The sequence below is a fragment of the Triplophysa dalaica genome, chromosome 10, assembly GCF_015846415.1.
Source record: "Triplophysa dalaica isolate WHDGS20190420 chromosome 10, ASM1584641v1, whole genome shotgun sequence".
Taxonomy (NCBI): domain Eukaryota; kingdom Metazoa; phylum Chordata; class Actinopteri; order Cypriniformes; family Nemacheilidae; genus Triplophysa; species Triplophysa dalaica.
In genome coordinates this window covers 2,825,883-2,849,631 of record NC_079551.1, presented here as the reverse complement: position 1 = coordinate 2,849,631, position 23,749 = coordinate 2,825,883, and the positions used below count along the sequence as shown (strand labels likewise).

Genomic DNA, 23,749 nt, shown 5'->3' with positions numbered 1-23,749 from the left:
AGGCATTTAACATGATTCTGTGAAATAAAAGACTCAGGATTACTTCACTTTAGAAAAAATTCTGTTTGTTTTCAGATTTGTTGTCATCACTATGGTTCTTTTGTTAACTACCCAAATATATTTATATACAAAGAGATAGAGAAAAACAAACAAGCACAAACTAACATGCGCACAAACACACACATTCTTTGTCACAATCCAATGATGTAGACTTGCCATGTTCCAGACTGCTATTCACTGAAGTTCATCTTTAAAACCGAAAAGCATGGAAAATATTCCCTTGGAATCCTGAAAGAAAAATCTGTTCATTAATATGTACACACACCAGGACACATGAATACTTCTAAACTGAATGTGACACTTGCTGTCACATTTTGTGTTTAATACTGATAGATCCAACTATGAGATATGGCTTGTAGATCTTATAGATCTAAACTTTGAGTCCAGTTTCACTAGATCTCTCTCCGTCAGGAACAAATTACACCTGGAGATATCAACTCCGTTGTGAGTCAATCCTTTAACCCAAACAACAGGGAGATATAGAGCTGAAGGGAAGAACAGCAGGCAGGAGACGAAGTGATGTTAAATAGACAGACAAATTATTTATTGAATAATCTCAGTTGTGTGTTGATGCTCAGTCAAGCTCGGTCAAACTTCGTCTGACTAGAAACAGATTCAATATGTGTTTTTAACCATTCAAGATTACAGTATCAAAACATTGTCTCATGACATTATTATGGACCTTGAGATGGAGACCAACGGATACTCATATTAGCATAAGACACAAAACAACTCTCAATGAGGTTAAACAACAGGAAAGTAAGGAGCAAATAATACAAATAGAAGTGAATAATAAAATAGATGAATGATGAATTGTAATAAATGGGTTAAATGAAATAGTATAATAAAATGAAATAAACAAGAAACAAGTGTATGTTTCTATCCAGATCTATCACAATGCTGTGTCAATGTTGTGATTATTATGGGGTTTCTGTCTGGCTGCTCTCTTGTGAGATGTGTTTAGATCGATCACAGTGAAATCTAAACTTCTAAACTTTATCTAAACAAGTATCAATAGACGGTTAGGTTGGGGTTAGTAGAATAACTTGAGTTACAAAGTTGAGTAAAGTCAGTTGAGTGTCTGTTGGGTGAGAATCAAAGTGAAGTGTTGGAAAATACTAAGCAGACTGGATAGTATGTTTCTTGGTCCAAACCACTATTTAAAAAGACATTCATGAGTACTGTTTATTCATATCACATATTTATGCTAAACACAATATTTGAATAATTTCTGATTTATGTAAATTAAGAACACAAATGTGGTTTTACAGCACACTTTGAGTGTATATTTGCCTTTATGTTGTTGTTTGCCTTTGGCATCTAATAGAGTGTTTGAACCAGGAAGCAGTGGTGCGTCATGTTGAATAGTCTCATTGACTATAGTTGACATGAGGTTGTGAATATATTTATGATTAGTAAAACATCTATAAGGGACAATTTAAATAATAATATTATAGAAAATAAACATCAACTATCGACTTTTATGTAGGATGAATGGTCACATGTCATTTGCAGAACGGGTAATTGCTGTCATGCTTCTGTATACAAAAGTTAACTGTTTAACTATTTTTATTGCAGATTGCAGTAAATAATATAAATTAGCTCCTCAAATTTTTCATTTAAAAATTCGCCCGTTACACTGACTGATTAAAATGCAAAATGGTGTCGGGCAGCACAGGATATGTGACTGAAGTGTGATATCAAGATCTCAAGAATAGTTTTCTGAGAAACTTCTGCAATCTCTCGCTGAAGCTGGAAAAAAAATCATTCATGCATGATCAGAGCATGAGTGTTGCATTTCCTTGCTTGCATGTGGTTTACACTTATCTGACTACTTCAATCCAAAGGCGATAGTATACGTATAAAGTATATATTTCATCACTATGTGTGTTTTGGGGAAAATATGTCTTAACATTTTGCATTTACAGCAGTTCACACAGAGCTCACAGTAGAAAACTCATAAATTTTAAACAATCTTTATTTTTCTTCATTAGTATTGATGCATTCAGTGCTTTATTAAAGATGTTTTTGTGCAGAGTGGAAGATGTTATCAGGACAGTAGAAGAAGAACAACACATTTCTCAGTATTAACACCCCCGACATTCACACATATGGTCATCTACCACAAACAGACATTAACAGACGAACACATCTCATGTTCAACAGCAGAACAAAACCACATTTCTCTCCACATCAGGTTTGACTTTTACTCAAGAATAAAGGTGTTGGAGTGGTGCACGCATTTAGTGACAAAAATAACATGTACAAATGCTGTGAGTATTTGAAACCACAATGAATCGTTGGTCGCTCTCATTTTTCAAATGATATTTTTGATCACTTTCTGAAAATGTTTTATAGTTCTATTTAGATGTTTAAACGGCTGTCTATTATCAATCTTGTACGTAGTGAATTGTTAACATGCACTTCCATTTATGACAATTAACATGTGTTTTATGCTTGTGAATGTGATGGGGATGATAACAGATTAATCTTGGCGAGAACGCAGACATTTCATATAAAAATATACTTTATATTATGCACATATGCTGTTCAGACTCACAAAAAATCTATTAAATAAATTTAGTTAAAGCTGAAATTAAGACGATCACACAGCTGAAGCTTCATCTTAAGGTCTTTTCACATACAGTTTGAAATGTTCGTATGCGTTTTTCCGTTTTTGGTGCTCGTTAGGTGTTTCTGAATTGTGAAAACACCAAGCTCAAATTTCTTGCTATGGATGTTAAAACGCAGAAAATCGAACTCAGTCAGAATTGTTTTATGACGGACGAAAATACAGGAGAAAGTTTGTAATGTGATTGACAGAACGTGAGGTCGTATTTATTATATAACATGCGGAAATTTCTGACGCAAATTTCTGCCTCAACGTGCAATGTCCTTTAGAATGAGAAATGAGTTACACCAGCATACACCACGTCATCCTCTTCTGCAGATCTCTGTATACAACACACAACATAAAATCAATAAAATAATCTCTTGAATTAAAAATAATTTTTAAAATGATTTGTTCAGGGATTAATATTGCTAACAAGTAGTTATAACACATCTAACATTCTGTGTGGTTGCCCCAGCATCTATAGTAAGAAATAATTGTGTTTGTGTAACAAATGTTAAGGATTATATGTGCATGTTTTGAGTTTAGCGCAAGTTAGTCTTGTTTCACATTGAATGTTATACACAGTATAAACTAGTGGTGGGCATAGATTTTTTTTTTTTAATCTCAATGTAATCTTGGAATTAATCTAGATTAAAATGGCTGATTTGAATTCTGACGAAGGCATTCAGAATATGTGTGCTACCCAAATAATGACTAAACTTAAGTCTTTGAGAACGGGTTTCTCAAGCCAGGTGGCGCATTAGACCAGGGGCTCATCTCCTGTGTCCAAAATGCATCACAAACTGCTTGAGAAAGCTGCTCTACTATGATAATTTGTGATGAAAATGAAATTATGTTCAATAAGATGTACATGTGTTTACTTCCGCATTAGCTAAGGGATGCTTTGCGTTTAGGTGGTACTTGATCGACTTACAAAGAGTTAGGGAGAAACAAGCAATATGTCATACAGGAGCCATAATACATAAGATCTCAATACAAAGTTACTGGTTTCAACTAAAGCTAGACCACTACCTGTTTTTTTTTTAACCCAACTGTATGTAAACCAATTCCGTACATTAAATCAATTTCACATTGAACAAGGTGTAAACAACCTTAGTCTTGTCGAGGTTTCCATTGGGAAGCTTCTTAAAAATAAATTTTCCCTGAAACAAGCCCGGCGGCTTCATAGCTGCATCCATGTTACACGTCACGTTTGATGCGGTCATTTCACAGTAACGTTATGTTGTGTTCAGACCAAACACTAATGGCACGTCAAGCGCGAGTGATTTACATGTTTAGTCAATGCAAAGACGTGATAGACCTACTTGCTGCGCGAATGAAGCCCTGGTTATGAGATGATGAGGCGGCGCGAATCACGCGAGTTGAAAAATCTCGTTCTCGCCCCCTACAGTGCAATTCAGCTAGGTAAACATCCGCGCTAAAATATCAAGGTGAAAGCAGTGGCGGTTCTACATTGAATCACTCTCCGGGCGAGATAACCTCTGGGTGCCCCCCCACCTACTTTCACCCATCCGAGAAAAAAAGCCATGTTTTACCATAACTATATAAGTGTAAGACGAACCTTATCTTTCTCAATTGCACAAATCCTTCAACAGAACATTTTAAAAACGCAATTCTGTACAAAACAGTATAAGTTATCAGAACTTAAATATACTCTATGTACATAAAAGTGGCAACATATGTACAATCATGATGTAACATGAGCGGAGAACAACAATAATATAAAATATTAAGAATAATATACAAATAAAATATAGAATACATATTCTAAATAGCACAAATCCTTCATCACACAAATCACAAAAAGAAAATCTAATTATTACACTATTGCACTGAGAACAGAAAACACAAACTAAAACCTGACCTTTCTGACCTTCCTTGATGCAAAATCATCAATAATGTCATCATACGAAATCTGCCCCCATTGAGTGATTGATACAGATGATAGCAAGGCCAGTGAACCGTTCCTGAGACATGGTTGACCTCAGGTCGGACTTGATCAACTTTTGAAAAGCTTCTCTCTGCTTGAGCCACAGTGACTGGCAGAGTAAGTGTAATCCTGAGAGCAGTCCAAAAGTTAGAGTAGATCTCCGATAGATCCTTATCATGCATAAAAGTGATAAATTCAAGGAGGCTGATGGTTTTTGATGGCTGACCAGTGACAGAGGATTCTCCAAAATACTTTAGAAGTGCCCCTGAAATAGCAATTGAATTGCAATTGAAATTGACATCAAAAGACAGTAGACAGCTACAGTATAACTCTTATGAATTGCTAATTTAAATAAACATGCCCTTACATGCCACATGTCTGTCATGACTCATTAGACGCAATATTAATCTAATCTAAGGGAGGAACAATTAGCTCCTTAGTTAGTGCCTCGAATTATGTTCTTTGACACGCATCAGAGTTATGGCAAATGTTCGTCTTTGAAACTAACTAAACATATGTTAATTTTGTTGGCTAATTACAGGGCTCAACATTAACCCCAATGATGGGGTTAAATAAATAATAACTTTACTTGTTACAGTTTTGTTGCAAAGCACAATCTTATGGTGAAATTAGATCTCGTGTTTGTTGAGTTAAGACCGAATTATTGTTGTATAAGCATAGCAAGCATCATAGCAAGAAGGCTAACAAACTAAGAGTTAACGTTATACCACCAATTAACATTAGCCCTTCATTGATGACATGGATAACATTACCGTAATCATACAGAGTGAACGTAGTTGAATACCTTAATCTTTTGCTCCTTTCTCCTCTTCTACTTTTACTTGTTCCTATATTGGGCACCTGACGGCTTAAACCTTTTTCTCTCCATCCCTGTCTATGTGTTTATCTGGCACTCGACAATCAACAGATTTCACATCCCCCCCAACACTGTCACTCACGACCAGAAGTCAAGACTAAACCACTTCACCTGCACATAATCGTTTTGGATGACCTTTTTTTTTTGACATTTCACACACACAATTCAGAAGAAAAAAAACGTAAATTATAGGCCTGTGTTTTAATATTATGAATGAAATGTGCGTTATTTGGAAGAAAGTCAAGGTGTGACTGACGTTAGCCCATTAAGTGGATCACCCCTCCTTGTCCGCTCTATTTGCTTTCTACTTTTCACACAGCTTCTGCGCTTCTCAGCATGCAGGGGCGGCAATTTGCCAATTCCCCACACAGACAGTTATATTATAGATAATAGAAACCCGCTTAGCGGCGCAGATCATTTTTCTTTTTCAAGGGCTTTTGCCGCCCCCCCACGTGTCGTGAAAATGTGAGAATAGATTAAAGGCGACATTTTTTTTAACGCGCGATAAGAGTCTCACGTAAATGCAGCACGTTAACGCCGATAACGCAGATAACGACCCACCACTAGTATAAATATATGTATTTATGTATGTTTGATGTATGCACAGAGAGAGAGAGAGAGAGAGAGAGAGAGAGAGAGAGAGTACTTTTACTATACTTGTAAGTGAATTATTATTGTGTTGTTGTTAGATCAGGTACATTGCTTTTGTGTGAGAAGTGTGTAATAGAAATGTCAAAATGCATGTGTTAACACCAACATATCCACACAATCATGAATGATCTCACCGATTTGTGTGTTTGTCTTTTACAGAATGTTGGATCTGCATAAGTGATCTCCTCTTCACCGGTCTGGTCTGTTCCAACAATAATAATTGACCCATTAGACACTAATACTCTTACTAGATCGGTTTCTTTATTAATTGTTGTTTAGTATAATTATAGTAGCATTAGTTTCCACTTGCCTTTCTGTTGTGTGTTTTTGTGTTTCTTGCAGATGCAGAAGATCAGAAGTGCAGTAACAATCATCAGAGATCCAACAACACAACAGATCACAACTTTATGATTAGAGGTTGGAGCTGTAATGAATAATAAGAGTCAGTATACTGTAACTAAATCAGTCTGTTTGATCTCAGAAAAACTGCTATTGAATAAACACAAACATCACATGTGACTCGCCTGAACACGGCTGACAGTGTTGATTGATGTCTAGATGTGTAGTCTGGTTAGTGATGGGATTGTTGATGACACATCTGTATGTGTTTGTATCCTGATATTCCACCTCCAGAGGTAGAGAGAGTCTGATGTTGAGATCAGACACACTGATGCTGGACAATAAACTCTTTCCTTTGTACCAGGAGAGACTCACATTTGTCACATTCATCACTGAACACAACACAGAACAATTTGAGCTTGAGGATGATGGTGAGTTTTTTGGACAGTAACTGCTGATGTCAGGAACAGGAAGATGAGCTTTAAACATTTGAGAACATTTATGATGTTAAGAGACTTGTCATAGATGACACAATCATATATCTGTCAAAGGTCAAACAGTAATCTTTACTCACTATAGACAGTGATGTTGAATGTGTATGACGTCTTTTTTTGGCCGCTGATGGTTATGTGATAAAGTCCAGAGTGTTGAGTTGTGATGTTTGTGATGGTGAGAGATCCAGTCTGAACATCCACCTGCAGTCTGTCTCTGAACATCCCATAATGAACATCCTCATATACTGAGACTTTGTTGGCTTCTCTGCTGATTTTAGCTATATGAGAATCTTGAGAGCCAAAGTTCCACACAATCACATCACTTTTCTGTATACGAGTAAGATCAATGTGTAGAGTAACAGAATCTCCCTCCATCACTGACACTGACTTCACTTCATCTGTAAACACACCTGCAGTCACAGAGATGTTTTCACACAAATTAATCTTAAGTAAACTTTGTGTGGTCTAAGAAACTCAGCAGTAGTTTTTTGACAGTTTCAATGACATTTGGCTTTCTAACTTTGCAACTAGATCTTAAGATTTTTTATCAAATCTTTTTATATAAAATATTAGAAATGTATTCTTTTGGTAAGCGAAAGCGAAAAAGTTTTCACCATTTATTGATCCCTGTTAATGTTAGTTCACTTAAATAACGTTAACATCTACAACTTATTTTATAAATATATCAATAAATGGTGAAATTAACAAACTTTGATTAATAAATGATGTAGATGGTTTGTTTATTGTTAGTTAATGTTACAACAGTTCGTCGTCTTGGAATTAAGGTTCAATATGCATTAATTTTTAAGATAACAAGCTTAAAAGTTTTAGCTTTCCATTGGACTTTGTAGATAAGATTAAAGAAAAATAGATGGATTTATGTATGGATCGATCGATAGAAAAAACATTACATAATGTAAATGAATTGTCACAGACCATGAATAGGCTATGTGAATAGTTCAATTCTGTCAAAAATGTCAGATAGACCCATATAGTTCTAAGGCAACGATGTACTGATGTTAATGTACTAATTCAACCTCCTCATAAATTGTTTCCGATTTTAAAAGTCTTGTAGTGTATTTCATCTATTAGTGTAAGAAACTGTGACTTTTGGATAGCAGTGAACTCAATGAAACATCACTTAAAACAAATCGCATTGACCTTGAAGAGAAGCTCTCCATCTTACCACCGAGAGCAGCTCAAGAGCAGGCAATGAAAAGCTGGTTGTTATGCCCGCTGTGGCAAACCAGATGTTGTGTTGTTTTTGTACGTGGGGCGCTGGTGCTATCTGAGTTTATGTTATAGTTACAGAATTGTAAAGCTTGGACTACATGGAGTTCGGGCCAACGTTTTGATTAATCTCCACTTTACGGGAACAGGTCGGTCTTTGCTGAAATAAAGCCCATTTTATGTCAAATTCCATTTCAATACAAAGAACATAAGAGTATCATTGAGTTGTTTGCTTTGGTTATAGAAGGAATAATTAGGCTAGTGGAAGGGGGCTGAAGACTAGCATAGTAGGAAAAATACAGTGGTAGTCAAACGTGCTGTAGAACATTCTTCAAATGATCTAAAAATCGAAAGTATTTTTCTTTATATGGGAGTCAATGGGGGTTAAGATCTGTCTGGTTATAAGCATTCTTCCAATATGCAATATTCTCCCGGTGTTCATCAGAACAAAGAAATTAATACAACATTTCTGAACAAATCAAGGGTGAGTAACTGATATCACAATTTAAATTTGGGGATGAACTTTCCCTTTAATAGGACATTAAATAAATGTTGATTTAACAAATTACTGATGCTATCATTTATGTGAGGTCACAGACCCCAAAACAAAATTGTATTAAACTAGACATAAAATAGAAGCATACAAGGTCAGATCTAATGAGTTGGTATAATGACTATTATTACACTGAATTAACTCCCCCCTTAAATAATAAAACATGTTTATGACTCACCCTGTAGACGGCATAAGTACAACCAGAGATAAACAAACACAAGAAACATGTTCTTCAACAGATCAGAGGCCTGACATAGTTTTGCACGTTTGACGAGATGATCTGAAAGTGGTGTGTAGTAAAGTCATGTAAGTCTACGGCTCGTGAGATTAACAGCGGTCTGTGAGCACTGAGCATGTGTGACACACTTCCAGTTTAACACCTTTCACATTTCCATTGTTGATATTGAAGCTCACAGAAGGTTAATTGTATTGAAGCAACTGCATTATAACTGTTTTATGTTTTAAAGAGCACATGATTAAATTGTATATAAAGTAATCTTGTAAAGATTTCTCACAATACACATGAATCGATTTCACTTTAAAGCAGCTTCACAAACAGTCAAACACTGTCTTATTTTTGGGGGGTTTCCCAGACAGGGCTGAAGTCTAGTTCTGAAGTAAAATGCTTGAATGTTTGCTCTGTCTTATAAACACAACTTGCACAGACATATCTTAAAATATCTTAGTGTCTTTGCTTTATTTTAAAATGCACAAGAGTTTTTTTCTAAAATCCAGTGAGCGAGACCAGAGCAACATATCTATCACATGTATGGTATACAGTATATAGTGAACTTAGGCTACACTTACATTATGTTTAAAAATGTAAACATCCACTATGTAATGTCTTGTTGTCCTACGATGTGATCTAGCACAATCCATCTGGCTTACGTATATTTAGCGACTGTAATTACATCTGCAAGACATCTACAATACATAGTTTGCTCATCTGCAATACGTCTCGGAGACGTATGAACGTCTGTAATACGTTTGTTCAAGATCTGGAGATCTGCTGCGTAAACACATCTGCTACACATCCTAAAAAGGGCAGCTTTACATCCATTCTAAATCATAAACATCTTACTGACATCTTCTAGATTAGGGCTCGAGCGCTCGGTCGCTGAGAGATAGGGGAATGGCAAGAAAAGCAATGTAATAGTCCTTGAGATAACTGGATGTAGTTTGCGTAATCCTGAGACAGGGTCTAAACATATTAAAGCACATAATGTCTTAACATTCACACAGTTAAACTTTCATAGACTGAAACCGTGTTCGCCATAGATCACTTTTATTTTTAAATCTTAAAATCTGCTTATAACCGTAATGCGCAGTATATGCGCACATAACAAAAAAAAGTGACAGCTGGGTTTACCGCATTGCATAACAATGCGAGTAGATTTCATTTCAGATATAATAGCCAAACTCGCCCAAATGTTCTTCCATTGATTTGCTCATGTATTTTACAATCCTGTGGCATCGGTTTGACTTCATACGTTACATTTTTAAAAGCAGATATTGTTTCAGCGGTTCAGACTTCTTTTTTTAATGTGACATAATGCTCACATCAGCAGATAACATGATGTTTCCTACCCATGATATTAACCTCAACCTTTGTTGTTTGATCTCTTACCGCATTTGTGGTCTGCAAGTGTGTTTGGTGATAAGACTGATACAGTGTCAGTGAATGATGGAGGATCTGTAACTCTACACACTCATCTTACTGAACTACAGAGTAAAGATGTGATAATGTGGTATTTTAATGACACTCGCATAGCTAGAATCAACAGTGATCCAGTTTATTCTGATAAAAGATTTGAGATGAACACTCAGCCGCAAATATCACATTTGACCTTACTGGCCTTTTTCAACTAGAGATCATCAATGACAAGACCATCACACAGTCATTCAGTGTCAGTGAGTATGACAATCTTTACTTTCATAATCTTTTTATTAACATAATCATCTATCTTTATATATTGACAATGAGCTTTTTTTACTGCAAGATCGACCATATTGAGCATTGAAATTCCTCTCCATTATAATGGCATTGCTGCATCTTGTTCATATCTATAATCTTTGGTTTAGATAACACTGGTTAAGGTCCTTCACTGTTATGAGGGAAACATCAGAGGTCACACTACAAATGTGCTGCTGACTGCTTGTGTCTGAATCACCTGAGACTGATGTTAATACTGGATGTGACACATCTGTGAATGTGTTTGTTCTTTACTCTCTACTGCAGTTTAACTCTTTTCTCTTCCCGTTCTGCAGGTTTGTCTCCTACCCATCCATCAATCCATCCATTTTCTTCCGCTTATCCGGGGCCGGGTCGCGGAGGCAGCAGTCTAAGCAGGGATGCCCAGACTTCCCTCTCCCTAGACACTTCCTCCAGCTCTTCCGGGGGGACACCGAGGCGTTCCCAGGCCAGCCGGGAGACATAGTCCCTCCAGCGTGTCCTAGGTCTTCCCCCGGTGGAACATGCCCGGAACACCTTCCCGGGAAGGCGTCCAGGGAGCATCCGGAAAAGATGCCAGAGCCTCCTCAGCTGGCCCCTCTCCATGTGGAGGAGCAGCGGCTCTACTCTGAGCTCCTCCCGAGTGACCGAGCTTCTCACCCTATCTCTTAGGGATCGCCCGGCCACCCTGCGGAGAAAGCTCATTTCGGCTGCCTGTATCCGGGATCTTGTCCTTTCGGTCATGACCCACAGCTCATGACCATAGGTGAGAGTAGGAACGTAGATTGACCGGTAAATCGAGAGCTTCGCCTTGCGTCTCAGCTCCTTCTTCACCACAACAGATTGGTACAGCGACTGCATTACTGCAGAAGCTGCACCGATCCGTCTGTCAATCTCCTGTTCCATCCTTCCCTCACTCGTGAACAAGACCCCCAGATACTTGAACTCCTCAACTTGAGGCAGGAACTCTCCACCTACATGAAGTGAGCAAGCCACCCTTTTCTGACTGAGAACCATGGCCTCAGATTTGGAGGTGCTGATTCTCATCCCAGCAGCTTCACACTCGGCTGCAAACCGTCCCAGTGCATGCTGGGGGTCCTGGTCTGATGGGGCCAGTACGATGACATCATCCGCAAAGAGCAGATATGAAATCGTGTGGTCCCCAAACCCGACGCCCTCCGGCCCCTGGCTGCACCTAGAAATTCTGTCCATAAAAATAATGAACAGAACCGGCGACAAAGGGCAGCCCTGCCGGAGTCCAACATGCACCTGGAACAAGTCTGACTTACTTCCGGCAATGCGAACCAAGCTCCTGCTCCGGTTGTACAGGGACCGGATAGCCCTTAGCAAAGGGTCCCGAATCCAATACTCCCGGAGCACCCTCCACAAGATGCCGCGAGGGACACAGTCGAATGCCTTCTCCAAATCCACAAAACACATGTGGATTGGTTGGGCAAACTCCCATGAACCCTCCAGGACCCTGGAGAGGCTATAGAGCTGGTACAGTGTTCCACGACCAGGACGGAAACCACACTGTTCCTCCTGAATCCGAGGTTCTACCATCGGCCGGACGGTTTGCCAGAATCTCTTTGAGGCCGACCGATAGTCTTCCGATTTGTCTCCTAAAGTGAAGAAAGTGAAAGAGATAGATTCTGTCTCTCTACACATTGATGTTACTGAAGAACAGAGAAATGAGAAGATACACTGGAAGATCAAACACAACAACTCTCCTGTAGCTGAAATCATTACAGAGAATGGAAAGATCTCAACACCTTTTATTGAAGAGAGATTCAGAGACAGACTGAAGCTGGATGATCAGACTGGAGATCTCATCATCACACACATGAAGAATGAAGACTCTGGACAGTATGAAGCAGATGTCACCATCGGCAGTGGGAGTCCACTTCATAACTTCATATTCAGTGTAAACTGTAGCAAAAACATAACATTTAACATTCCAGAATCAATTATCTCAGTCTTTGTACTGATAACTTTAGTGCTTTCCTGTAGCTCAGTGTTCTGTACAGTGCGTGAACTATTGTTACAGATTCAATAAAATAAATATTTGTATAAATATATATTCGTATTTTGTTTGAATAAAAGCAAAGTTTGAATAAAATGTTTTATTGATGTGCAATAACTTTGAAGGAAATTGGTGAGTGAAATTAATGCAGTGTTATGTGAATGTACTTTTACAAAAAAAAAAACTATTGCTACACAAATAATTCAGAAACTTGTTGGAAATGGCTGTTCATTCACCTTTATAAAAGTTTTCATACGTAATTGTACTTGTAACAAAGTTCAAGCTCTGAGGAAGAAAGGAGGCGGGGTCAGCGTGGCTGAGAAACGCAAGAATCTTTTATTTGGTTACTTCCGGTTTTCACTTCCGGCATCAAACATTCACACTATCTATTTATAGCTCTTCGTTGAGTAAGATTCTTTCCTTTTAGTCCTGGACACAACGTCTCGAGGTTTCTCATGGGAGAGGTTTCTCAGCCGTCTCTCTCTCTCTCCGTTTGCTTCCTACGTCGTGCCTTAAAAGCGTCTCCTCGCCAATTACTAGAACAAGAAGCAGGTGTTTTCACTATAGCGTTGATCTGCTTACTTACCGTCGTTCTCCCGACACGCCTCTCTCCCGCAGACCGTGTCAGACCACGCCCCCCTTGCCACAGTATTATTGTATTGTAATGAGTTGTTTTGATTATGGGATTGTGGGAAATTTGATTGTGGTTTTGGACACTTGATGGTATAAAGTCAAACCTTAATTCACTGATCACATTCAATGCAAAGTAAAATCTAAATAAATCTTCAACATAAATCTACATTTAAGGAAAATTCTGACTACCACGCAAAATTGTTGTATATATATTTGTTTGGTTAAACACCACCTTGTCTGTGAGCGCGTGGATTGTTAAATAATAAAGTTTATAATAAACTTATGGGTGAGATTGGAAATGTAATTATAAAATTGCTTTAAAATGATAATATGTTATTCATAATCTGTGCTTTCACGCCCACTTGACGCTCATCAAAAGCGCGCACATGCGCAGACAACCCCTAAAGATTAGTAGCATTTCATCTGGAGCAGGTTAGGTTCAGAGAGCAAGTTGCTATGGTTACTTACATAACCTGAAATTTATCTCCGTTAGGATGGCAGGAAGTGGAATGTCCGGAAGTGATCTAGACATAAAGGATGTGTATGATGGGGGGGAAATGTCGTAAACAAGAATAGTAAATGGACTTCAGTAGAAAAGAGAAACAGAAGGAAAGATTGGAGTCAAACATCGGGAACAGAAAGTGACAGAGAAGATAGTCAACCTGGAAGAAAGAAAGAGGAGTATAAGGTCATGGTAAAGTTTATGTCAAAGGAAGTAAATGTCTTAAGGAAAAATGTTTTAGGAATTAAAACTTTACTTGGACAAAAAGTGACGTGTAGTATGGTGGAGAGAAGGAAATGATTGAGAGGGGCAATTACAGGTATTTCTGTTGACATCTCTGATGATGTAATCAAGACAAATATTAAGGGACCAGATGTTATAGAAGCAAGAAGGCTGAAATACGTTCAAAACAATGAGAGATAAGAAAGCCTATCGGTCCTATTTGATGAGAATAGAATCCCAGAGAGAGTATTTATAGGAGCACTGAGTTATGCAGTGAGACCTTATATTCCTCCTCCGTTGAGATGTTATAAATGTCTAAAATATGGCCATGTGGCAGTTGTGTGCCGAGAAAACAGCGTTGTGCGAGATGTGAAGGGGAACATAAATATGGAGAATGCGAGGAAGGTGTAAAACAACTGCTGCATGGGAGGAGAGCACAGTGCCGGGTATGGAGGATGTCAGGTGGCTATGGTGCAAAATGTGAAGATATCAGAAGGAATATCATATGAAGAGGCAAGTAAGCGAGTTAAGGAGACAGATAAGGTAACAGAAGAGAGAGTTGACATCCAAGGATCAGGAAAGAAAATATGTAAAGAAGCAAACCGAAGGAATGTGATATAATTTCAGACAAACTGCTATTTGTCACTTTCATTGCAAGTAAAGATTTGTTTAGAGAAGTAAGAGGAGAAGGTATGTGTCAGATAGTTTCTTCATAACTAATGAAGAAAAGGCGGATGAGCTAGAAGAAGCCATTAAGAGTCATAGTAACAGTCACATATCAGAAGATAATAGAATACAGAAAGACCAAATGAGTGAGAATCCTAATATACTGATCCAAAGAATGCCTGAGAGCACTGTGGGGTGACAGAAACAGTGGATCACGTGTTAATATATTGTGAGGAATATAGTAGTGAGATATATATAGTGAGAGAGCTCAATCTGTTGAAGAACTCAAAGAATTGAAAGTCAAACTAACAATTAAAGAATCTAAATTATTTTATTAAGGTTTCTGAGAGAGCCAGGTTTGTTACACAAAATTTAAGGCTTTAAATCTTTTTTTTAGAGTATAAAGTCCGGTAGTATTGTCCACTTCCTCCTCCTGGTCTTCACACTCCATCCCAGTAGGTGGCGGAAATGCACCAAAAGCTGGTTTGCCAACCGCCATTAAACGAAAGAAAGAATTGTGTCTGAGGGTTTAACCGGGAAATTTGAACTTTGATGAGAGTTTTGTTTAGTTTACTGCTGCGAACTAGTAAAACGAATTGTCGTTTGGAGCAGATTTTGATCGACATCACGTCACAGACGGTCGAGATCTTAACTCCGTTTGTCAACCTCCAATAAACTCGAGAGAAGAAGAAGCTGCTGCTGTAACACGTGCGCCGTCTGTACCAGACAATTCGTTTCTTATTTTATTAAATCTCTGTTTTAGGCGAAACTACATAGTGATCGGTTACATTATTCTATACGTCAAAGCGACTCGTCTCATTTTCGTCGGTATAGTGTCTGTCTGTCGATATTCTCAAGTGCAAAACTTTGTTTACGGACGCAGCGGCCATTAAGTGACTGAAGATCGAAGATGAAGAACATCTGTTTACTCTTTTTTACAAGTTCTTTATTAAGTAACGGTAAATTAAGCCACATTTAAGCAACACTTTCGAAATCGCAAATTAATGGCAGTAGACTTCTCTTTCTAATATCATTTCAGATATTGATATTCTTCCCAAATATTTATTTGTTTATGTATTTAACAAACCTCTGTGGCATCATGTTGACTTCAAATGTCGGATTTTTAAAAAGATTTTATTAAAGCGGGTCAGACTTAATGTTTAATGTTCACTGCAGCTGAAAACATGAAGTTTCCTCCAAGATATACACTTAAATGTTTGTGTTTAATCTCTCAGTGTTTGTGTCTTCAGGTGTGTTTGGTGATGAGACTGATACAGTGTCAGTGAATGATGGAGGATCTGTGACTCTACACACTCATCTTACTGACATACAGACAGATGATGTGATAGTGTGGAGGTTTAAAGGGACTCGCATAGCTAAAATCAACAGAGAGGTCAACAGTGATCCAGTTTATGAATCTGATGAGAGATTCATTGACAGACTGAAGATGAATCCTCAGACTGGAGATCTCACCATCACACACATCACATCTGAACTCACTGGAGAATATCAACTAGAGATCGACTGTTGCGAAACGGTCATCACAGAGTCATTCAGTGTCAGTGAGTATCACAAGCTTTACTGCTATAATCATTTCATTTACATATTCATATATCTTTATCAATTTACATGATCTTTTTTACTCACAGTGTGAAAATATTGAGCGTTGCAATCCCTCTCCATTCATTGTATGTCAGTGGCACATCTTGATCATATCTATTATCTTTGGTTTAGATAACACTGGTTTAGGTTCTTCTCTGTTATGAGGGAAACATCAGAGGTCACAATACAAATGTGCTGCTGACTGCTTGTGTCTGAATCACCGGAGACTGATGTTAGATTAACACTATTGATGCTCTGATCAGGATTTTTGCAGCCGATACAGAGTACAGATTTCTTGTCATTGTGATCGGCCGATTCCCATGCTTCAAGCTTTATATAACTGATATGTATGCTCTCTGATCACACATATCCTTGATTCAGTTAAATTCATACTATAGATGTTGCCTTTTGTAATATTGTTAGAATTTTGTTATATTTGACAGTAATTATGTAATATTTGTTAATGTTATATAACTGTTTTTTTTGACAGAGTACTAAATAATCAGAAAAATATTAATACTACAGTGAACATGTTAATATGCCTATAAAATAAAGACATAAATAATCAGAAACAAAATCGAACAGTCTGATGCAATTTACATTTAACCATAGTTCAATAATAAACTGTGGAGGACAAATAAGCATTTAAATGGAAAACTCTGATTTAACTTAGTCACCGTCTAATACAAGTTTGAGTTGATCAAAATAAATTTACAAAACATGTAATGTAATAGATGGCTGAGTGAAAGTCACAATTTTTACCCGTCACTATGGTTCACGGTGATGTTACGTGCTAATTAGCATGTTTGTGACATCATCGCTATGTAGACATGTGTTTACTATATGATCTTACTGAACTGAATATACAATAAAGTTGAAGTCGATTACATATTTAATGTCTCTGTTGTCTGTAATAGTTACAGACAAATGTTTATAATCAAATGTCCAGTCTGTAACAATGACAGATGCTTGTTAACTCTGTTTTGTAATCATTCATTCATACACTTTTAACTTTATTAGTTACTTTAAGCTGCTGTTTGGTAATGAATATGCTGCTTCTGTTGCTCACTGACGCAGAGACACATTTTGGGTTCTACCAACATAACACATTTTCATTGTTTCTCGTAACGTCATAATAGTTTCACAATGTCCATGACATGACTGCACCGCAAAATCATTTACATCCTCATGCATTCTGGACGTCATCAAATTGCGATCAGTTCGTGAGATCGAGCAAGATCGAGTCATAAAATGTGATTATAGGCCCATCTGTGGCTGATCGATCAGAGCATCACTAGTGAATACTGGATGTGACACATCTGTGAATGTGTTTGTTCTTTACTCTCTACTGCAGTTTAACTCTTTTCTCTTTCTGTTTGTTCTACAGGTTTGTCTCCTAAAGTGAAGAAAGTGAAAGAGAGAGATTCTGTCTCTCTACACATTGATGTTACTGATGAACAGAGAAATGAGAAGATACACTGGAAGATCAAACACAACAACTCTCCTGTAGCTGAAATCATTACAGAGAATAGAAAGATCTCAACACCTTTTATTGAAGAGAGATTCAGAGACAGACTGAAGCTGGATGATCAGACTGGAGATCTCATCATCACACACATGAAGAATGAAGACTCTGGACAGTATGAAGCAGATGTCACCATCGGAAGTGTCACACACACTGTACACTATACATTCAGTTTCACTGACTCAGGTGAGGAGATCTCTTCAATATAATAAACATCTTGTCATCTCAATTTAGATAATAAAGAAATATTAAAGATGCCGTCAATCAGTATTTGTTTCACTGAAAGCTTCTCACAGTCTGGGGTCGGTTGCATTCAGTGCTTAGACTAGTCTTAGAAGTTAGTCATCTATATTTTTCTTCAACTCTTCTTAACTTCTTTTAGACAGTAACATAAAAAGGTAGATTGTACTAGTTGAAATATGAAAAGTTAGACTGATTAGTCCAAACTAATGACTAGTCAATGAGATGAGTTGTTAAAGCGTCACTACACAAGATTGGCCTCTTTTTCACCATCTCAGTGTGTAATTGCTACTGCAGGTGATGTCAGAGGTGTTTTCTGTACATGAGTTGTGATTCGGCTCTGCTTAACTGTGCGGATGAGTCTGATGTTTTGAGTCGTAGGCCTGTGACAGTGCAGCGGTGAGAATCTTCACTGTACATCAGTAGCGCTCACTTGCATGTGTAGTTTATGAGGAATATTCAAACTTCATGGCATGTTTTGATATTTTTACCTTTGTTTTAAAACGGAGCACAATGTTTTCTGAGCGAATGCACAAATGTGCTACGTTTTTAAATCTGCCACTTTGCTCTTATAAGTGAACGTTCACATGATAAAAGCATCATATCCATAAAATCTGAAACATGCTTTCAATGTGTGAATGCACAAACGCCTTTCATCTTTACAACGTGCACATTGTTTTTATACTTGACAAAACAAGAGACAAACACGTCATATGTTTAAAACCTGAGAACATGACCCATTATGAATCCAGCATTTTACTAACATTTGTTTGTAAAGAATCCCGGTGTAAAGTGACTTCACCTGATGTGTTCTGCACATTCTGTTGAGAAATAAAACTAATCCTCATGTTTTCAGAGGCTCAGATGTCGGGAGTAAATGAAGACTTGTGTTCAGTCTTGTATCCAATAACAAAATATGCTTAAAAACAATGGCGGACAGTGTAGAACTGGATCAGAGTCCATCAGTAGTCATAGGCAGGGCTCAATTAATATGACGTCAGGTTATTGAGAGACACCAACAGCTCGTTCAAGAGGAGAGTTGAGGTTTATTGAGGATTTGTTTTATAACTGAAGGGCTGGATTGTATGATTCCAGGGTGGACTCCTGACACACAGATTTGTTAAAAGTGCATTTTCTGGATTATGGGGCTTTAAAGACTATTGACATGTTTACATTAAGAATGATAAAGTTCTGCTTGTTGTTAATGTCGTGATAATTCATATTTACACCAAAACACCTGCTGTTGACACACAGTAATGCATGACATCAACACAATCATTCTGAACATCATTCACTTATAATATTGTTTTTAATATTGTTTGATTCACTTATAAATATTTTTTTGAGCGTTTTATTCATATCTGATGATGTTAACTTATGTTCATGATCTCATTATAAATATTAATAACTGTATCTCTGTCATTACTGCAGCGAGAGAGGGATACAGCGGTGATGAAGTTGTTGGACCCTCCACAGCTCCATCTTCAGGTGTGATAGCTGGAATATGTGTTCCTATTCTTGTGGTTCTTGTTGCTGTTGTTGGTGTTGTGATCTACCGTCAGCGCATAATGAGACATCAAGGTAAGAATCCTGTTCCTCTGATACAACAATAGCAAAAAAATCAACTTAATGGGACATTTTACAGGGAAAAGCATGAGCGAGTGGATATTTGAGATGTCTAAAATGAAACTAACAACAGAGAAGTTCAGAAAACTTCTTTTGTCTGTTGATTTACAAGAGTGAATGAAAAATTAAGAGTTGTTAAAATGCTGAAAAGTGTCATAAATACACTTTAGTTACATGATGAGAAAAAACATGTTTTCATCTGCAGTTAAACACATTTCACAGAGACATTTTTAAAGGGATATTTCACTACCACATCAAAATGTCCTCATATTTTACTCTGCCTCAAGCCATCTTGACTGAATATGGTTTTGTTTTTGAATAATAACTCAGTCGGAGTTATAAATCCACATATCATTTTACTTCAAAGAGTTGCAATGGGAGTAAATGGGTGTTGATTTTTTTGGAGCTCCAAAAAGTGCATCTTCGCACTCTTGTCAGAACATCTTGCGACGAACAGGTTGTGAGTCAGAACGCCGCCGTACAATAGAGGTTTGCCGAGCACTGCTTGGAGCTTGCCCCTATTGGACGCCGGCACACTGGCCTGGAAATATCTCGGATGTCACATAAATAACTTCATTTGTGCTCCGAAGATGACGGGAGGTCTCAAAACATGTTTAAAAAAAATCACACAAACTAGATTTTTGGGTGAACCTTTATTTCAGGGCGAGTGAAACATGGGGGTGAAGTACTGCTTTAAGGGCTTAATGGGGTAAACGTACCAAAGAATATGTTGTAATAATAAAGAGAATATGCTCAGGTAAAGTTTTCTTACTAAATCATACTCTCAGCTCGTTTTAACACATTTAAAATCATCCTTATGAATTCGGCAGATTTTTACAATCATTTAGCACAAAATTAACAAGAAAAAAGGTCTGCAGTTTACATCAAGCCCTCCTCATGATCTTCAGTGCTTTACCAATTGAGCTGCTGAAACACTTTGTACAGAAATGAATCTGTAGATGTTTGTCTCTGCTTCTTCTGTTTATTTGTATTTTATGTGTTGTCTGTGTTTCTTACAGTTTCCGACACAGTAGAAGAGACAAATTAACCTTTGAGGAATGGAGCAGCAATGGTGATGTGCCTCCAGTGTAACATGATCAACATCACACACGGTATGATATGAAAAAATGAAAAAACTATTTTGTTTTGATCTGCCAACAATATAAAACATTTGAATTAAAATCAAGCAATTGTTTGTTAAATATCAGATTTCGGGGAGGATGACGTGACAGTGCTGAGGGGTGTTTGCCAGCATAGCTCCCGAACTTCTCAACAACTTTATTCGTGTTTTAAATCGGCAGAAAGTGTGTTTGTCAACTGAATTAGGCACTTTATAGACGTATCAACATGTCTTGCAAGTAAGGAAGCACCTGTCAGTCGGAAAAGGGGCCGAAAGTCCAACGAAATCTGCGGAGCAGAACCGCCGAAGCTGATGCACAAGATTGCGGCATGTGTGAGTGTGTATACCCAGGAAAGCTCACGCAAGAAGTTACGGAATGTGTCGGCAATATTTTGGAGGAAATTTGCGAATGCATTAGACGCGAGGGGATGGAACATAAGCTGAGGGAATTCTATGCGATTCCTGGCACTCGTCTTCTTTACACACGAGGGCAGAAAGTACTCGTTCCAGAACCCGCAAGAGGCGCAGGCTTTCGTTGCTGGTTCGCCTCTCAGCGTCATTAACCCTGAACTCTTCTATTATCTTTCATGGGTTGATCGCCGGTTGGCGACATGTGTTATTTGTTCAATTTGTTCTTTTCTCCTTTTTGTACTTTTTTACTTTCTATGGCTGATATTTTGCAGACCTTCTGTTGGTTTTGTAGAACATGCATTCAGTTGTGTCACTCACTTCCAATTCCTGTCATGTACTCTCTGCAGCTGGAGTATACAGTCTTATCTACAGCTAATGCATATTTTTGGTCAATCTTTAAGGTATGAGTGATATTAAGATTAATTTGTTAAATGTTAATTGGGTCTACCATGTTATTACAAGGCAAAAAAAAATTTCTTTTCTCAAAAAAGAACAGGCCTAGATCGGTTTCCTTCAAGAGACACGATTGACGTTTGAAGCTCAGGCGAGGATGGGTCGGTCAGGCATTTTTATCTTCCTTTAATTCTCACAGTAGGGGGCTGCGATCCTGATTCATAAGAAGTTAAATTTCAAACTTGAGGAGACGAAGAGAGATGCGAGGGAACGTTACATTCTAGTTGCGGGTCAGCTTTTTGGGGAAAGAGTGCTTGTTGGAAGTATATATGCCCCTAACACTTTATATATGCCCCTTACACCTAACCTTAGCCTGATTTAATTGCTGATATTTCATCATTTTCAGTTGATCGAATGCTTCTCGGGAAGTTTTCAATTGTGTTGTCAAACCCGTGTGGGACTTAAGCCCACCAAAACATAACATTTCGAGACAAACCACTAGATTGAAGCAACTTTGTGAGGACTTGGGCCTACTCGATACATGGAGAGTAATAAACCCAAAAGATAAAGAGTTTACATTTTATTCTCGACCACATAAGATGTCCTCTAGAATAGAGTTTCTATGCAAATTTTGGACCGAGTTAAACGGTGTGAGATAGACGTGTGCTCTATATCGGATCACAATCCAGTTTGGGCATCCATTTCCCCACCCTATTATGACTCTGCCTCCCGTCACTGGCGTTTCAAACCTGCTCTGCTAAGTGACCCAAAGTTTGTGGAGTTCAGCATTAAAATGACTTTTCTGCTGAATGTGACGCTTGAGGTAATCCATCTTCAATTCAGTCCACATTTTTCCATCTGACAACTCGCTGGCTACTTTGGCTTCGCAGCATGTTTTGCAGAGGAGCCCTTTCTCGCTCGAAAAAGAAAAAAATCTCATCCAGTTTCACATCTTGTTCTTCTGTTTGCACATTCTCTGACAGCCATTCCATCTTAAAAGAACCACATTTCTTTTTTACTTTGGCTTGGTGAGTGGATGAGCCACTGCCCGTTCGTTTCGCCATAGTAAAGGGTTAGCTAGCTTAACCTTTGCCGCCGCACCATCAGCTATATGCTAAACTGCTAAACAGCGTCTCTTACACAAAAAGCGCTGTTAATGACATTGATTGGCTCTGTAGTAAATACGTGTGAGCCGCATCATGTCATTGGCTGGACAATCATTGTTGTACTGTAGTTACCACTTGTTGTGCTATAACCACTGAGCTACAGGAACTTCAGGAAATCTCAGGTAGCCCATTAATCATCATGAAGTTCTCTTTCACGTCTTGTATATGTTCTTGTCAAAAAGGTTTACAGGGCACATTCTGCACAGGAACTTGCCTTAAAACGACATTTTATTATAACTATTAAAAGTTAAATAGATTTAATTAGAATGTAAATAAACTGCTGGCAACTACTTGAAAATTGTATAACTTGCTTTTGTACTTTAGTTTGGAACTTTTCTGCTTTGTTGAACTTTAAATTAAACCCTTTTTTAAATATCACAATGCTGTTTTATTTGTGTGAGTCATTTTATATTGTTATATCGTTCTTATAGACTTTACACTAGAATAATACAATTTTGTGATCTGTTGTACTTGGACTGCAGTTTGCCATGTTAGTGTGTCTAACATGTATTGTGTAGGAAAATTGTGAGTAAAATAACATTTGAAGTGTTTTATTTTAATAACAGTATTTTACGGAATAACCACAGATTTAATTCGGAAACTTTGACTGGTTTAATATTTAGATTTAACCTTCTTGTACACCTTCATTTCCCTCTTTAGTTTTCATTTTGAGGTAGAAAACTAATTGTAGTTTGTAATGTCATGTCAGTGTAATATATTTTAATGCTGCTGTTTATATACACTAGTCAACATTTGAGTGGATCAAAGCTGACCTTGACAAGAACAGGCATTGTTGTTGTCTTACAAACATAACATCCACAGAGTTCCTGGTGCTTCTCAATATTCATCTTTAAGTACATTTCGATTCTCTTATTGCACCAGGAGGAAAGGAAACGAGGA

The 23,749-nt window shown here is 37.7% G+C and overlaps 2 protein-coding genes across 2 annotated transcripts; one reads left to right on the top strand and one right to left on the bottom strand.

Moving 5' to 3' along the window:
* Positions 1–6,457: 6,457 nt before the first annotated feature.
* LOC130429851 (natural killer cell receptor 2B4-like) lies at positions 6,458–8,961 on the bottom strand. Its single transcript, XM_056758675.1, has 3 exons — positions 8,948–8,961; positions 7,067–7,440; positions 6,458–6,971 (listed from the first exon to the last, which is right to left on the bottom strand). Exons 1-3 carry the CDS (start codon positions 8,959–8,961, stop codon positions 6,643–6,645), a joined length of 717 nt encoding a protein of 238 aa, XP_056614653.1. The 3' UTR covers positions 6,458–6,642.
* Positions 8,962–13,966: 5,005 nt separating this feature from the next.
* LOC130429586 (uncharacterized) lies at positions 13,967–23,204 on the top strand. The gene is made up of 6 exons (XM_056758234.1): positions 13,967–15,725; positions 16,017–16,328; positions 17,756–18,079; positions 19,565–19,714; positions 20,779–20,871; positions 20,968–23,204. The coding sequence occupies exons 1-5, from the start codon at positions 15,677–15,679 to the stop codon at positions 20,805–20,807; spliced, it is 864 nt and encodes a 287-aa protein (XP_056614212.1). The 5' UTR covers positions 13,967–15,676; the 3' UTR covers positions 20,808–20,871; positions 20,968–23,204.
* Positions 23,205–23,749: the final 545 nt, after the last annotated feature.